Below are 17,685 nucleotides of genomic sequence, written 5' to 3' on the forward strand. Positions count from 1 at the left end.
TTGGGGAGCGTCAAAAAGCTGCGTGCCTGCGTGCTTGCGTGCAACACACACGCCGTAGCTGAAAAAAAAAAAAAAAGAGTTGTAACTGCGCAGGCGCAGAGCTGTAATATCTCACGCTCGGGCAGCAAGTGTGGAAGTTGTCCTGCGTGAATAGCTCGAGTTTTTAAGGGTGAATGTTCACATTGCTGCGTTGGCAGTTTTCGCTTAAGGATGTGTTTATAATTCGAGACAATTTAATTGTCTTAAATTATAAACAAGACTAAAAGAAAAAAAACCTAAAAGGCTACTTTATTGTTGTTACACTACAGTGTATGTTTTTACATGTACTCTTGGGAATGTATATGCTCACTAAATTAATGACTGCTTTAATAATCAAAATGGGAACTAACCGTAACCCTAATTAAATGAATACCTAGTTTAATCTTTTTTTTTTTCTATTTAGTAAACCACTGTCTGGGACTGTGTTGTGTTTTAGTCAATACTGTTTTATAGATTTGCTTTCACCAAAGATTTAATAAAGACAACATTTGTCTTTATTGTGTCCAGGTCACATTTGTGCAACTAAATGTATGGCAGAAGATACACTTACCTGATTCTGAATGCAACAATAAGGGAGTATTTTGCATAATGCTTTATTTAAGTAAAGGGCCTGAAACCCTCAAGACTTATAAACTTTTTTCAGTTTCAAAATCCAAACAATGGCCTGAGATACAAGCTCATATAAACCAAATGTAAATAGTACATGAACCAGCAGATTTAAGGCAAATTGTCCTCATTTCATTCAAGAAAAACAAAAACTACTCTCATTCAGTAATTTTATTGTTGGAGACAGTCAATGCAACAAATTTCACGGTAAGATGTTTAAAATCGTTTCTTTTCCAGCAATAATAAATGGAAGCCTGACGATATTCTGATTATATCACAGGAAAACCGCTGGCTTCTCTGTCTTTTTCAGCACGTATAGGAATACAGTGTAAACACAGACTGGCACATACAATTTATTCGAATACAAATCAATGTTCAGGTATCTAATGTATTCTCCTCTGTGTCCTGTTTACCATTCATTTATACATTTACAATGTCTGAAGTCAATTTCACAAGTCTTTGATCAAACTATGTACAGAAGAATTTGTATTCATTGGTCATACGTGAGGATCATGTACAAATATCCAGTACACATCAGAGTGCACTTATAGGTTGGTGAAATGAAGACAAGTTCGAACCCACAGACCAGCTGGGGAATCACTAGACAGGATGTACAAAATATGATTTAAAAGTGCTGCCTGCACAGCTGCAACCCACTCATAAAATCTTCAATTGAAATTCGTCCAAATTAAATAGTCTTTGTTGAATAAACTGCATCTATCAAATATATTACATTCAATACATTCAACAAGTATTTTTTCTTGGCAGAGGCCACAAAAAAACAAAACACTTTTGATTGACTGAAGACAAAATACAGAATAAAATACAAGACATCTTTTCATGCTGACTGGAAAACTTGTAAAGCCTAGAGGGTAACCTTGAGGGTGTAAAATATAACTCCTTGCTGTAAGCAGGTTGCATGTATTAACATCAATATGAGTCTATACACGAGCAAAGCACAGCATGAAATTAATTCTGGTGTGCATATTCACTCTTAAGAAAAACAAGATATAAAAGGGGTTTAATTCACCCTTACTAGCTCTCCAGTGGGTGATTACATGTTTCAGTTCACACAATTACATGATTTTTGGTTCAAAGCTTTCAAAGCTCCAAATTATATAGTGTTTCTTGGCACAGAAAATGCTCCCAAGTTAATTCTCAGTCAGACATGATGAACTTGCAAAGATCAAATTAAAAGAAGAAAAGCGAGGTTTGGGTCTTTTCACTGCACTGTTGAATTACCGTGTTATCGGTAGACAAGAATTGCACTTTGGGCTGATTTACAGCTACAAAAACTACCAGAGTTTAAGCTGATACATTAAGATCAACAGGTGGCAATATAATACGGTATGAAGTGCACCGAACAAATTTAATATTAAGGAACAATATCATGACAGAATATGTTTTACAACCACTGACCAAGAAAATTCTCGACAAATAATTTTGACTAAAGAAAGTGAATTCTTACAGTGAACAAAATAGCCATAGCTAAACATTGATAGTAGCCTAACATAATACAATTTCTAGGTGTTCAGTTATTTTCTGAGAATACCACCCCCCCTCTTATATATAGTCGATGGCCAGTCAAAGCTAGTCAAGAAACATGAATTGCAGCAGATGAAGACATGCTGATGTTGCCTCCTAGATGCATGTGATTGTGTCTGCCTTTAAAACACATGTACCAACTGCAGGCAATCACTTTCACATCTTCAGCTATGTTATTTCGATTATGTTTTTGAGTGCGATGCTATACATTTCACATTTTATACATAATGCCACTACCTAAACACAATCTTTAATAAAAGTGAAACATCAAATTTAGTGAGGACAATCAAATTTAGTTTTTTTCCTATATTAATCAGAAAATATTGGAAACAATTGGAAACACACCTAACAAAATGAAGAGTCCACGCAGCCATGCTGACAGCTCTGTGAGGCTTTACTTGGGCACAGTGGTGCTTCGAGTAAAATGCGTCAATGTCAGCGTGCTCACAATGATCATGCTCATATTTCCAGGAAATCCATCCAATATTTGACAAGATGTTTCACTAAAAGCCCAAAAAAATGTCAACCGTGGTGTTGCTGGTGGTCACTGGACCACCAATGTCAGCACTCCTTATCCTCACCATGACTGTCTGTACACATTTTTGATGGTGATCCACTGGAACGAAGTGGTGCCAACATCGCCATCCCTAGAACCGTCCTGTAGCTAAAAACGAACAAGAAATGCAGCCGTTATTGCCCGCAGGTGGAGCAAATGTTGTAACACGAGCAGTTATTATTTTCCCTTTTGATAGATGACAGCAGTTGGATTGAAGCCACCACTGTCACTGTGCAGTTAGATGATATAGACTGGCCTTGCTGTTAGGAGCTTTGTGTCAGCTGCACTGAGTGTCATTCCATAATTCCTCTGTTGGTGTCCTTCTTTGTCTTTGAAGCCAAAGTGGCTGTTTCTCCAAATGCTAATGACACAATCCTTCCTCCATTTATGGGAAGTTTCCTGATGGAAGAATGAAAACATTGTTCCAAAATAAATTTTGACATAAAAAGCAACTACAACAACAAAGAAGTGTGTAAGTAAATGAAAATTGTATTCAAATCCACAATGCATCAATGACCCACTTGTGAACCTCATTTGCTGCATGAATACTTCAGAATATATGCATGGGCATGTACTGTTTATATGATCCAAATCTCTGCCTAAAAGCAAAACAAAGGCGTGTGTTTATATGTGCACCCTTTCTCTGCAAAAACAACAAACCCTCATCTTTACCTCCAGGAAAAGTCTCCACACTCACTGTGGGCCTTAAATGCAACAATCAAATTTAATTCCCATAAAGCCCATAGACTGCGAACCCAGATATAATTGCACAACCTTACAGCACACCATGATACTGTACTCCTTCTGATTACTGCAGTAACATCAATTGTTGTTGGAAGGCTTCCTCTTATTTCAAAGGTTTCCCCCGGTTTGTTTAGGAATATAAAACACACCATTCTTTGCATTCATACACACAGGGAGCATGTTTTACACATGAGCAGGTCATATCATGTATAGTCAAAATGTTTAATAGTCAAACAGCAAGTGATTTTCTTAATTAATTACAAAATGAACAACGGATTTCCTGGTTCTGGTGACTCATAAAACTGAGGTGAGTAGTAGGAATATTGTCAATCTAATTAATCAGACTATTTCATCAATGAAGGGACAATTATAAAAACAAAAACAGACATAACTCCCACTGAAACTGTTACCAGTTTGTGTTATTTTTCATACTCTCAATAACCATTTGAACAATTAAATCACTGATTCTGACTTAACTGGTTTGAGGTTCATTTAAAAACCGTGCAGTCAATGCAACCTTCAAATGCAACCAAAAAGGAGAAGCTCGACATCTAAACAACAATATATATATTCCCACTTGCAGTTTCCCACTTGTTATTTATCGTCATGTGCCACAAATGTATTATATTTTAAATGAGTGCTATACACTCACATTTCAGTTGTTATTGGATCTCAATGCATACAACCTTCTGTAACATGTATTTGAACCATCTAATTGGAATCCTGTTGTGACAAGTGAATATTAAATCATTTACCCGAGAGGAGTGTTATAATTTTGGTTCCAACAACAGCTTGACTCAGCTAGCATGATCATTACTCTGTCTGATGATTCATTTAATGAATTTGTTTTTTCTGAACAGATTGAGTATGTCCCAGAATAAAACCTTCTGTCATTTTAAAACAAAACATCTGAAGATTGTGATTACATTGCAATATGACCGATGTCTCACTTCTGATTGCTGCCAATGAAGAGAACAAAAGCTGCTTCTAGATCACTGGTCGATTTTGACACATAATATGGTGAATCTAAGGTGTGTTTAAGCCCAAAACTTCTTCATTATGCATCAGAGGCACTGGAACCAAAAGTTTTAGTTGTGATATCATACTCTAATCCAGGCAGATACTGTACAGACTAAACCTGATTTAGACCCGAGTAGTTTTAGATTGAGTTTAGGATTTCTGCCAGAATGGCTGTCGTTGTATTTTCAGTTTGCGGGGAGGTGTCATGATTTCTCACAGGGGTTTACAGGGCTTCTTTTTTTTTGGTCTTCATTTCCCACAAAAAGTTGAATTACACAAAGCAAATATGCCTTTCCCTCTTTTCGTCAACACTGCTGAGGACAGGGCTTGCCGCCTTATCTAAAGGAGCCTATTGGAATTATTAATGGACAAATTTGACTGCTTCCATGGCTCGGTTAGGTGTAAGCATCAAAGTAGCACATCCACCGCTGTGCAGACACATACAAGGTCAATCAAAATTTACTGTGCCGGAGGCAGGAAATGGCTCACACAAATCTATGAGCCTCGTACATTAGTGACTAGGTGTCAATAAAAAGGGCTGAGTGACCCTGTGCTTGCATAGTAACTCCATACGTATAGCAATAAGATTACTTCTCTTGGAAATCACATGGCTCTACACATGCAGTAGGTTTCATTTTCCTCCACTATAGGAAAACATGTAACCGTCACGCCGAGACAGGCCAAATTGTGTCTATTTCACGTTTTGCCGCGATACCAGCTTGAACTCGCAGTTACTTGTGATTGATGTAATAACTTAGAACCGAGCTTCTTGGTGTTAATGCGCAGTCATCCCAGAAATAGATTGGCGCGTAAACACAGAACAGTGAGACTAGAAAAATGTAGTACGCTGATGTCATCCTGGGTCGAGGGTTTTACTAAAATAAATCCTGAATGTGGCAGATAGCCCAGGAAAGAAAAAAAAAAACATGATGAACTTGAACACCCGGGTGAGCAGTATCACACAGTGTAAACGACCATGGACATGATATCACTGACAAATATACAGTTTACTTCTTTATCTTTACCCAAGAAAATCCAAATTGGTTTAAGGGTAGAAAGTCCAGGTGGTGTTAAAAGATACGTCTCTACTCTTCTATAATTGTTTAATATTTCCAGGATAAGACCAGCAACAACAATGTGTCCATCCGTCTCTCACGTTTTTCCAACTTTCCAGAGTCTGATGTTTGTAGTCCACAGATCTAGTCATCCCTGCAGAAAAAATATAATAAAAATAAATAGCTTCATATATATATAAAAAGAAAAAAAAAAGCTTAAAACATTGCAGCTGGCAATGGACAGCATTTGTTTTTTTCAACTATCGTTTACAGGTAAAATCTTTTAATCGATACTCACCTTACCACTAACACAAAATAAATGTTCCTGCATCACCAATCAAACCAGTAAAATAGGATCAAACTAAATACCATTATCTGAACTATACACCCGGTCGATGGCGAAGGAAGCCCCCCTTCATTACAGACAATCACTCTCAGCCCATTTCTTCTACCTGCTGTTTTCAGGTCATCACTATAATGAACCACTTGCTACGTGAGCCACCCTTAAAATCATCACTTAAGCCATTAAGCCCCAAAGTAAAACACACAAGGCAGATATTTACGCGTACAAACATGTTTTCACAGTAGTGATGGTAGCATTTGTAACTTATTTTATGCTTTTTTGTTTCCTCATTGTTATGGTTACTCTTTTTCCATCTTTATCTTCGATTGAGCCAGAGAGACAAGACAACAAATGTACAATAATCTTAAATCCAATAGCAATGCATTCAATGAGTTTATATTTCACAAGCTAAATTGTTCTTTGGAGTGGTACTTATTAAATTTGAACAAAAAAAGCAAAACGTCTTTTGTCCTTGTTAAAACCTCAAAGTTGTCTGGATTTGAACTTGCCTTGTATTGATAGGTATCTCTTTTGGAGCCAACGTGTAGTCTCCATTAAATTAATTGTACTGCCAAACAAAGGGACTTCATCTGTCAGCTGTGATGGGCAACACATGCGCACAGCGGCGATTTGAAAAACGGGAATGAATACTGAGCATTTTTAAACTCGTAGGAGGAATCTGGGCAGAAATCAAGGACAAACTCTCTTTCTAAGGGGGTAAATAGTAACTGCTGAGATGAATGAACCTGAATCACATTTTATTGTTCGAGGTGACTCTTTGACAACATTACAATTACATCCGTGTAGCTCTGCTGTTAGAACAACTATAGGAGTTCGTTTGTTTGTGTGTATGTGTGCGTATGTGTGAGTGTGTGTGGCATTGTTTGTTTCTGCAAGCACATTGACAGCACCGTACGCTGCTTCTGCGGCGGCTTCGCGCACACGTTAATGTCATTGTATCCGTCATTAGTGTTTTCCACCGGGGTTAGCTTGGCTAACGCGCCTTTTGTGTCCAACGAGTGCCCCTGCGTGACGCCGTGGCTGTTGTCCTGCAGGGGCCACATTTCCTGCCAGGTGAGTGACGGGTGATGAGCCGGGTGGCCGCTGAGCAGGGGCCTCTTCTGCCGGTAGTTGGCCCACACCTGCAGAATGGTCTCTTTGAACGGCCGCGTGGTCAGTGTGTAAAGGATGGGGTTGAGGGCGCTGTTGATGGGGAGGATGAATATGACGACCCAGGAGCTGATTGTACCTGCAAGAGGAGAGACAAAAGCACAGTCTGTGTTTATTGATTGTTAGGATTTAAGAAACTAATTCAACAGAAAAGTATTTTATGAATACTATTTATGTAATAAATTAAACATGATGTCCTTTGTTATCCACATTCTTGCATCCACAGGGACCTAATTAGGGAGCCACAGCTTCCCAGGTTATGTATGTAATCCATTCAGAAGAACATTAATTGGTCCTCAAGGTATACAGTGCCAAGTGCACCTCACTTAAATGCTCTTTATACTGAGAAGTCTTTTGAAAAACTCTTTAACACTTAGCAGAGCATAGACTACTTGCTGATTAAATAACACAATGGGAAATAAATTATTTAAGGAATACTTCACAGAAAATCTATCTTTCAAGTACTTTCCTCCTTTAAAACATTAGAGGTGGCTCGACAAAGCTTGCCTGCTTTGCAGAGGATGGCACCAATATTCAGCTTAGGTTCACAGCAAGCAATTTCAATGGCAGCCCGAAATCACAAAGTTCTGCCAGAAGTCATAGCTTAAAAATAAATATTGAGGGCAATATCGAGATGATGCAGAAAAATTAAGGCGAAGTCGATTATGCCAGAGGGTGGCTTTCAGAAATCTCTAAAGACATTTTGGCATTGGAATAATAGTAATTTGAAGAGAAATTAATTTAAGCCAAAATCCAGTAAAACTGACTAAGATAGAAACTGACAGTTGTTTTGAGATATCAAGCATAAAAGACATTCAAAGTTATTGTTGGCTACAATGGTTTCTGAGACGTGATTTAAAGGAAGATATCAATTGTATGAGCCCAAGCTTATCAGAAAAGTTGATCCAGATTTGAGATGCTTTCAAAGGCATCATTCTCTACAGTCTGAGATTTAACCACAGGTCCGGTGCATCAGCGGAGAGAGGTCAGCAGGGGACTAGAAGCTTAAAAGCCTGGCCAACTTTCCATTCGGGTGGCTGGCAGCTCAGTACACCAAAGGACCTCATAGTCATTGTTGAAATTGTTCGTTCAATGAATTTTGGTCTCTGTAAAATCTTTACAGGGACAGGTATAGTTCAATCAGAAAACTGATTGCACAGAAATTGGAGCCTAATTTGAAGGGCATTTATAATCGGGATCAATATTCATTACTTTTTTATTGATGTTAGTAAAATCTCTCTTTTTTAGAATGTGCTTTGGTTATAACAGTACCCATTTTTCAGAACAGTTTCCCCCTTTTTTTTAACCTTATTTTATATGTTCAAATTTTTGAGCTCCTTTTAATCAACAAAAACATTTAGTCTACCAATTACACCAATTTTATGTTGCTTCCCTCCTCCCATCGGTTAAAAGTTGTAACAGTGGCCATGAAGAGCCCTAAAATTAAACATTAAAATCATACAATTTATGTGAAATCACTGATCTATGTTCATAGTTTTGGTTGAGTGTAGTAGATTCTGTACAAGTTAAGGCTTGTTGCATATTTTATAGTTTGCATAATAGTCCAGAAGATGAAGAAAATAAGGCATGTACAAAAATATCTCCATCTTTCTGTGAACCCAAGTTGACTACAGATGCTAGAAACATTATGAGCCACATTGCAGGCCTGTTGAAGGGGGTGTATTAAATACTCAAAATGTAGATTTTCAGTGGAGTGTTCCTTTAAATGGTTATTGCTCTTCTACTATACCGGGAATCTCCACCTGCAGCAGTGACAGGATCTTCAGGATGAAAATGGGGATCCAGCAGAGGGAGTCGGTAATGACGATAGAGAAGAACCTTTTGGCAATGGTCACCTCTTTCTTGATGTGATTGCTGTATTTAGTCGTTTGAGTTCCTGTTCTCTGGATGTTATAAAACATGCTTGCATAGGAGAGGACAATGATGAGAAATGCCACCAGGTTAAGACCTACAGAAAAGAGAATTGATCAGTTTCATAAAATTACAATAGCTCAATGTGCAATCGTAACAAAGCTCTGCATCCACATGCAAAGACATATAAATACACCCAGTAAATCATGAGACTGTACAGCTGTAGTTATCTCAACAAAATAGCTCAAAGAACTATTGCTAGAAGAAATCCTCACCCAGGAAAATGACGATGGAGTAAACATGAGCCCACATCGTCTCCGGCTGCTCAGAGTGCAGCGGGAAGCACACTCCATTGGTCCCATAGAAGTTGCGAAATAACCCTTTGCAAGCCAGTGGCAGGAAGGCAACAATAAAGCCAAACACCCAAATCCCAATAAGGATGGTGACAGTTCGTCGCCAGCCGGGAGTCAAGTACTTAAAAGGGTAGACAATGCAGATGTATTTCTCCAGGGTGAGATAGGTGAGGAGCAGGACGGACACTTCGGTGGACAGCATGGCCAAAGAGCCGATGACCTGACATTGGCTGCTGTCCATCCAGGCCTGAGCGTGTCGGTTGTACTCGCCTCGAAACTTCAAGTCATACGCACCGATCGCGAAGAGGTAGATGCCCATCAGCCCGTCTGCACCTGCGAGGAAGGATAGCAGTATTTTACACATTATTCTGAGAATTTAGCTTTGACAGATGTATTTGGACCTTTTGCTACAAGTAGTTTGAAACATGTTTTGGTCAGGTTAGGAGACGTGAGCTCAATGTCGTCTTTTTTTAAACACCAAAAAAACCAGACTTTGTGATAAAGCAGGTCTTCTCAATGGGAACTGCAGAGTGTTTTCTTAGACGTGACCATTAAAGAAACCAACTGGCTCAACATGACAGGCTTTTCATCTGCAACACGGCGACTGATGATACCAAGCAGACAACAGACATTTAAGCTTGGAAATCCATGCATATGAAAAGGAATCACGGGCAAGAACACTGGATGCTAACATGAGCTACTCTTTTATGTGTCTGAACTCTTAAGGATCATTTGAAATGCTCATTACAAATGTGCTCAAGTCAATGATACTTCTTTTGATTGTTTGACATTGGAATGTATAGAAGGATATATGCTCAGGGTTTGAAACAACAATACTGATATCCAGTTTTTACTGCTGAAAGTTTCTTTTTGCTCTCCTAAAGTATGAGCTTAAGAAGCTGGGAATGTGATTGAGTGACGGGATTCACAGTTACGACAAGTAAAATTAGGAAATATTTCATACCCTGCACAATTTCAAGGTCAGTATTTACTATTTAAACCTGTGGCATTGACCATGTTAACTCCTTTGTATTTTTCTTGAGTAGCATCCCTTTCATTGAATCAGCATTTAGACAACATTCAACTCATGAGAACCTTGTTCAAATAAATCAACTTCTAGCCTTTGTTCAAATGTTAAAAATATGACTGTGCTTTACATTTCCAGCAGAACACAGCTTACTTAGTAGCTTTGTAACGGCATCAGAACTGAGTAAAAGTGTCACAAGTCGAATTGTTATTCAAAGCAAACAGGGGCTTTCTTAGCATTGAATCATGGCCAGACCGAAGGCTTCAGAGGAGGCAGTACAGAGTTTTCTCAGATGCTTTGCAGAAACTAGTAGTTATCAAGCACACCAAGGAGACCGTCAGAGGATTAGCACATCAAAGATTTGTTAACTGAGCGACACAAAAGTAATTTCACTAAGGATTCAGATTTTTGCTTGACACAAAAGTGCAGTCAGCAAAAGTCCCTCTAAAAAGAAAAACAAGGCCATGCGCTTGGGGTGGGCTCAGACAAAACAGCATTTCACAGTGGCTGACTGAAGAGTCCTATTTCTTGATAAATTCTATGCTGAAGTGGATCAAACCAACAGTGGTGGTGGGAATATTCAAGTCTGGATGTGTTTTCCTGCTCTGGCGTTGGACACTTATGACAAACTGACGACACCATGACCAAGGAGAAGTAGCTCTCCATTCTACAGTGATGTGCTCTAACCTCTGGTTTGCATCGGGACCAGTGGATCTGACTCGATCTCATTGGAAACCCAACGATACTACGTCCCGTCCACCGATAGCCGTATACCTGACTTCACCACAGGTCTGCCAATCAAACAGCCGCACCCCCCGAAACACATCTTATTTTCTAATTAATGTCGGGATTGTTTTCAGATGGACGGCCAGAAAACTAATAAGAAGGAGCGACTTTAGCTAGCAAAACTGAGACAAAGTCTAGCGGCACCCGGTGGTATTGCAGCTCAAGGCACTTCCGTATCGGCCTAATTTTTCAGTCGCGGAAGCTACGTCCACTTTTATATTTAGTCTACGTCCCAAATACACCTCAAAGCTTTGCAAGAACTATTTGAAGACAAAAGAAGACCAAGGATTGCAGACTATCAAGGACTTTCCTCTACAGTCAGCAAATCTCAACCCTACTGAATATTTATTGGGGCACTTGATGACTGAGAAAACCAACAATTTCAAACCATGCTGGGATAACAGGTTCCATGTAGGACGAGGGCATGCTGTCAGTAAAATAAAAGGCAGACTTACTAAGATATTTTTAAGCTTTGTAATGAAAACTTTTGAAATACATTTGAAAAAAATTCTAAAATAGGAGTATCCTGACGGGTGATTTGCAACTTTTAGATGTCACTGTGCATCACTGAGTGGAGGTGGACTTTAAAAACTTCTACCTTGTAAAAAATACTGTTTGAAATCACTTCAGGAGTGATTAAAGCACAACTTTCTGTTGCCTGTTTTTGGGTGTTTGAACGGGCTGGAAAAATGCCCATCACAACAGTGAGACTTCAGCCTTCAGGTGCACTAATGAGCTCATTATGGTTTAGCAAACTATATAAAAGTGCAGAACTCCAAAACTTAGTTGGACCCTTGAGAGAAGATTTTTTTTTGTGGTGGCATTCAATTACATGCCCACAACTTAATTGAGTGGAACTGAGTTCAAGGTTAAAAAGCAGGCTATCAGCACATCTATATAGATAACTGTAAACTGAAACTGGTTGAAAGGACCTTGCAGAGTAGGCACATTTTTGTTTTCATGCTGAAACTGTTGACATTTATTTTGCAGCGGTGTTTATGTAAATAAACACAAGTTACATTTTCATACTCGAAACTCCTGCAGAGAAAAAACTAAAACTAAAACAAAATGATAAATAAATCGGACCCCCTCATATTGTTTTCTTTTACACCTACTTCGTTTGCCATCGGCAAACGCAAAACAATGTTTTGTTGTTACTGTCAAAGCTGTATTATATTTCACAACTTATATCCTCTGAAGAATTCCTCACTTCTTCACTGCATCATAATATCATGAATGATATGTAAAAAAAAAAAATGTATCATTCTTTTGATATGGAAACATATCGATGGTCATAAAAAGGCATATTTAATATCACACGCTGTGGGTTTAACTGTTTATGACCGCCTGTAAATTTGTTATGTTACTGTATGTTACGTGCAGATGGAAAGGTAAACTTATTAAAGTCGCCCTACCACTCGACTGAAAGTCCGTTGTGACATTTGACCTCGGGCTCAGTTGTGCGGATGCTGTGTTGATATCCTTTCTTCGAAAAGAAGGGTTTTAAAGAAATAACTCAAAAGAAAATGCGTAAAGGGAGAAACGGGTCGATACAAGGAGTCAACAGCTGATACGAAGGAGGAACATTTCTTTCAAGTTAACTCTTGTTTCAGCTCTAAATACGTATGACACAAACACTGTTTCCTCTTCTTTCTTTCTAGACTCAACTCTGCACTGCTTTAATAACCGGGTTAAAAGTAACACAAAGACACGTCCTGCTTGCATAAAGAGACACACTGTCTTTAAGAAGAAGCAAGGAATGAATGATGTCAAAACTATTTCATGTCTGTCAAGCACCTTAAACTCTGTTTTTGTCTGGTCTGAGCCTCCAGAAATGAACATGCTACAGAAAACAATCCCCACTGACACTCTAGTAATAAAGTTTAAAAGGCGGTGTATTAACCAAGCGAGCCCTAAAAAGCGATGAAGGACAACAACTGTATAACTTTCATTCGGGATCTAACATACAAGTTCTGCTTTGTATATTCTGAGCGCTTTGATCCTTGCAGCTTTGATCCGTATAGAAATCCCATACCACTCCTTTATTTCTTGACCTGCAGATGATATATGCCGGTGCCAGCATGTAATAACACATTATTAACATGTATTTTCTGCATATTCTGAGCTTGAATGAAAACCTTTACTGCCCCAAAGGCAATTTGCTTTGCACAATAGCATCAACAACAACACGACAACACATAACATGACAAAAAAAAAAACTAACATCATGAGACAAAAAGAACAAAAAACAACATAAAGAAAACATAATAAAAACATAATTTGGGAAATCGATAAAAGACAGGAAGTGTGACATGCAAGAGATACCCAAATCCCGACCATCTGATCGGAGCTTGTGAAGCAGCTTAGTGATGCGTGGAACAAAGGATGTAATGCCTCTTTTTGTCCTGAATACTAAAGTACAATACATTCTGAAAAAGTTAATGTCAAACAATGTCTTCTCTTTATGCAGCGAACATTCAAATGCAATTCGCTCTATTGGGAATAACAAACATTAAAACCCACACAAAGCCCTCGACCCTGTTACACATGTCCATATTTTTCACTATAATTACTTTCATGTAATATTTTCCATCTGTAACTTGTTACATCTCGGTGTGACCCACGCTGAAAAATAATTAGAAGCTGGTAAACAATGTGCATAGTGTAAAGAACAATGCATTACATGTTATTTTTAGTATCAGTAGTCCATGTCATATCAAGCCTTTTTAACTCTTAAAAATCAGTGCATGAATAAATGATTTAAATTTAAATCATTCCCTCTCTTTCCATGAGAATACACACATCTTACTTATCACAAACGCCACAGAGTTTCCACTTAAAACCAACAAACACAGGCCCCTATCGCAATGCTATCCCATACCGGAGAAGTAGATAAGGTTGGATATTCAAACTTCAGGCCGATGTATTTCTATCATAAGCTCAAACATTCATATGAAGGGCTTTTTCCAGTGTGCAGTTGTGTATGTGTTGTACAAAAGCAGCTTTATCAAGGGAAATACAATTTTAAATAGACATACTCCAGAAGAAAAGCGCATGTTATCGCAAAAATATCTCTTTTTACTACTTTGTTAGATGGGATTATTAGATAATTATCACCCCCAACTTCAGTGAACTATTTTTACATTTAGTGTGAGGTGTCAGACAGTGTGTGTGATATGAAATCGGTGTTGAGAAAACATAGCAATAAACACACGGTAAACAAATTTACCATTTTTTTTTATCGTCTTTGGGGTCCTATTTTTTTTATTCCTGTTCACACAAACAGGTAAAAGACACGGCTGCAAATACGAGGTGGGATGAAAAAGTGCCAAGACTGTTACTGTTGTGGGCAGACGGCGAGCAGCACAGTAATGGAGCAAAGCAATCAATAACTTTCATCAGTTAATTGTCCAAGGTGGTTGGTCAACATCAGCATCCCCGTTACACGTGGGGTTGTGACCAGTGGTACGTGCACATTTGCTTCTTCACCCTGGAACTGAAACTGGAGCAGAGAGTGGACATTACATTTTTGTGTCAAAGTTTTAGGGTTCGGAAAAAAAGTTGCAATGAGCCAAATAAAGCAAGCAAGGGTGATGGTGAGCGACGAACGTGTTGAGAAATTTGCGCATTTTCGTTGGAGAACCAAACAGTGCCATCGCGTGCACAGACAATGTTTCCACTCAGACGCCTCAGAAAAATCACAGTAGGACTCGGTGTTGCCAGTCTGACCCGTGAGGACAAATTCAGGGTGAACAACCCTGCGAATGTAAGAGAAAAAACAAACACGCGCCTGACCTGATGCACACCGTTTTGACGTTCTGCTCTTCTTAAAACGCAAATGCCACTTAAAAACACCTCGCCAGGTTCATTGCTTCATCGCCTTAGACCTTCTAAAGCATTTCAAGGGTCTATGTGGCGGATTTCAAAGGTTCAACACCAAATTTGATGAGCACTCTGTTCAAGTCCGTGGTGAAATTGCAAATGCACACATATCACTGGTCACAAAAACTTGCGTCACACAGGTGCTGATGTTGATCAAGCTGATGTTGAGTACTGACCCACAAAAGTTTTTGCCTCCCCCTGCTCCGTGCACACATAACAGTGCTGCACCTCGTTAACATAAAACATGCAGCCTTAAGACTTTTTTTTGTTGTTTTGTTGTATTTTCACATTCTCAGGCAGTAAAAATGATATCCTGTTTATGCATGTCATTTTCTTTTTACCTGAAATGTAGTTTTACTCACAGCAGAGGGAGATGATGCACATGGCATGGAGTTTGTTCTCTGAGCGGATGTACGAGCGCATGCAGATGACGAACATGTTGCCGAAGCAGGTGGTGGCAGAAACGACCCAGACGAAGACCCGCAGCACGATGTTGGCCAGCAGGTCCTCAAAGGACGAGATGCCATCGGTGTTGGGCTTGCAGCTACGCACGTGAGGAGCGTAGCCGCAGTACTGGAACTTCTTGAAGTAGCTGTAAAAAATGAGGGGAAAACGATGAGTCAGGTTAAGCAAAAAAAAAAGCAGCGAGTTTGTTAATTTGCACGTAAGAGGTTTTGGGTTAATCCAGCCAGGTTGGATGTCTGCAGACTTAATAGTGTTTTTCTTTTTACATTTTTTTTTTTGTATTAATGCAAAGCCGAAACAGTGACAGCAATTCAAAAAAAAAAAAGAAAGAAGAAAAGTTCTGGTGATTTGGATTGGGGATTTTATAGGAGCATCAAGTAAAGGCACCATGTGGGTCGAGAGGTTTTGAACATAATAAAAAAAACCCTATTTGGATTCAAATTGAAGGGGAAAGCTAGAAAAGTTTAACAGTAATTACTCATCCGACGAAGAAATTAAAGGGCCTGATTACCCAAATTGTGAAATCCTCCATTTTAGATTTACCTTCAGTGGAATCTAGCGATGTATGGATTTTGGATTTATTTACCTGCTGTTCTGAAATGTTGATATTAATTTGCCAATTATGGTCCTCATGCATTTTAAAATGACATCTAAACAAATCAAAACGCTTTAGTAGCTTCTTTGCGCTAAATGCTAAAATGAAAATGCTAACATTTTCACGATGGCAGTGTTATAATGCTTCTGTTAAATACGTAAGTTTGCTAATAAATACAAAGTATAGTTGAAGGGGATCGGAAATTGTAAATGTTCCAGGTACATCTTCATGAACCAAAGTAGCAAACAATTACAATTTTGACATGATGGCTTTATTTGAATAGTGAGTGGCGAAACAAAGTTATCACAATCCCCCTTTAAGACGATGTGGGTTTCTGTACAATAGTAGTTCCAATGGTTTTTCACTCAGTATTTGTTGAGAGATTTTATAATTTTCACAAATAGCACAAGTGTCAAAGTCATGGCGGGGCTGTTTCATTCAAAAACGGCAGACCGACCAACTGACATTGCCAAAGAGCTATGGTGCTAAAAACTCAATACGTCTTTTCAAAAACAATGTTCTTGTTATTCTGGTTAAACCACACGACAACGTTTTCATTGACGAACTCTCACAGCTCTTCCCGTGGATTATACGGAACTACAGGGACACATTCTTCCTGTAAAGAGATGCTGATTTCATTTTTTTTTTTAAACGTTTTGTGTAATACTTTGAGCACCTGGTGCATCATTCATTTCAAATCAATTTAGGATGGTGACGCATTTTAAAACCAGGTAAAATTCTGTTGAGCTGCTGCTTTTAAATCAGGAAAGTTTTATGCAACTTTACAACTGCATTTGACTAAAATTTACTGAAGCACTATGGGGGAAAAAAAAAAGTCTTCAACAGCCTGTGTAATCGTATCTTCAGCTGAAAAGGCATTGAACTTCTCTTGTTCCCTTTTTTGTTGTTGCATCCCTTCCGAGACCTGCATGATTCGAGCTGATCTAGCGACAGGGAGGATGGATTACCCTAAACCCGATTTAATCATCTCACGGATTGAAAAGATGCTTGACAGTATCAATAAGGCTACCTCAGGGCTCACCACTAGAAATACAGTACCTATGAAAGACCCATGGTGTTCCATGACAGTCCATACTGAATAACGAGGATTAACAGTGTAAATATAGAGCACGACAAGGGAGTACTTACATGTGACTCAAGTATTTGAGAGGTTCAAACATCCGTCGTTGTATGTTTCCAATCTCTATCCCCTCAATGCTCCTTAAAAAAAAAGACATTGATTTTGTCCTCCTCAGATGCCACATAAACAGACACAGTGGCGACAGAAACAAAAGCTGTTTTCACCAAATGTTTCCCCTCAACAAAAAGCCACTCAAAGCATATATGGGAAATATATTTACGAGAAGAAAGACTTTCTTCGAGCACGTCAGTCTTTTTTTCCCCCCTTTTCATTTCACGTTGTGTTTGTACATTTGCTGCTCTTTTCCTACTATAAACACAAGATAGCTCTTTAGATACCTGTTAACAAATTTATCTTTAACACTTTACTGTAAAAATTATACATGATAATTGTTGCTCTAACAACATTTTTCAAATTAGTCTGACTCAGAAATAAAGCTTTTCCATTTGCAACTACCAGAAAATGTGTTTGTCCAGCAAACGTCTC

General features: G+C 38.7%; 1 protein-coding gene across 2 annotated transcripts in view; it reads right to left on the reverse strand.

The window, feature by feature from the left end:
* Positions 1-5,769: 5,769 nt before the first annotated feature.
* The window catches only part of rxfp1 (relaxin family peptide receptor 1), a 61,727-nt gene continuing 49,811 nt past the window's right edge, over positions 5,770-17,685 (reverse strand). Inside the window, exons 14-18 of one of the 2 annotated variants that reach the window (XM_069701747.1) lie at positions 17,208-17,279; positions 15,361-15,590; positions 9,226-9,636; positions 8,829-9,047; positions 5,770-7,157 (exon numbers count right to left, since the gene is read on the reverse strand). In XM_069701747.1, coding sequence (XP_069557848.1) covers positions 6,733-7,157; positions 8,829-9,047; positions 9,226-9,636; positions 15,361-15,590; positions 17,208-17,279 — 1,357 coding nt within the window. In that variant the 3' untranslated portion in view covers positions 5,770-6,732. The remainder of the gene's footprint in view (positions 7,158-8,828; positions 9,048-9,225; positions 9,637-15,360; positions 15,591-17,207; positions 17,280-17,685) is intronic. The other variant, XM_069701748.1, reaches the window with a different exon arrangement.

Source organism: Brachyistius frenatus, unplaced genomic scaffold (assembly GCF_029030835.1).
Source record: "Brachyistius frenatus isolate BFR_SWC_R1_liver_20210118 unplaced genomic scaffold, ASM2903083v1 Contig_38, whole genome shotgun sequence".
Lineage (NCBI taxonomy): Eukaryota > Metazoa > Chordata > Actinopteri > Embiotocidae > Brachyistius > Brachyistius frenatus.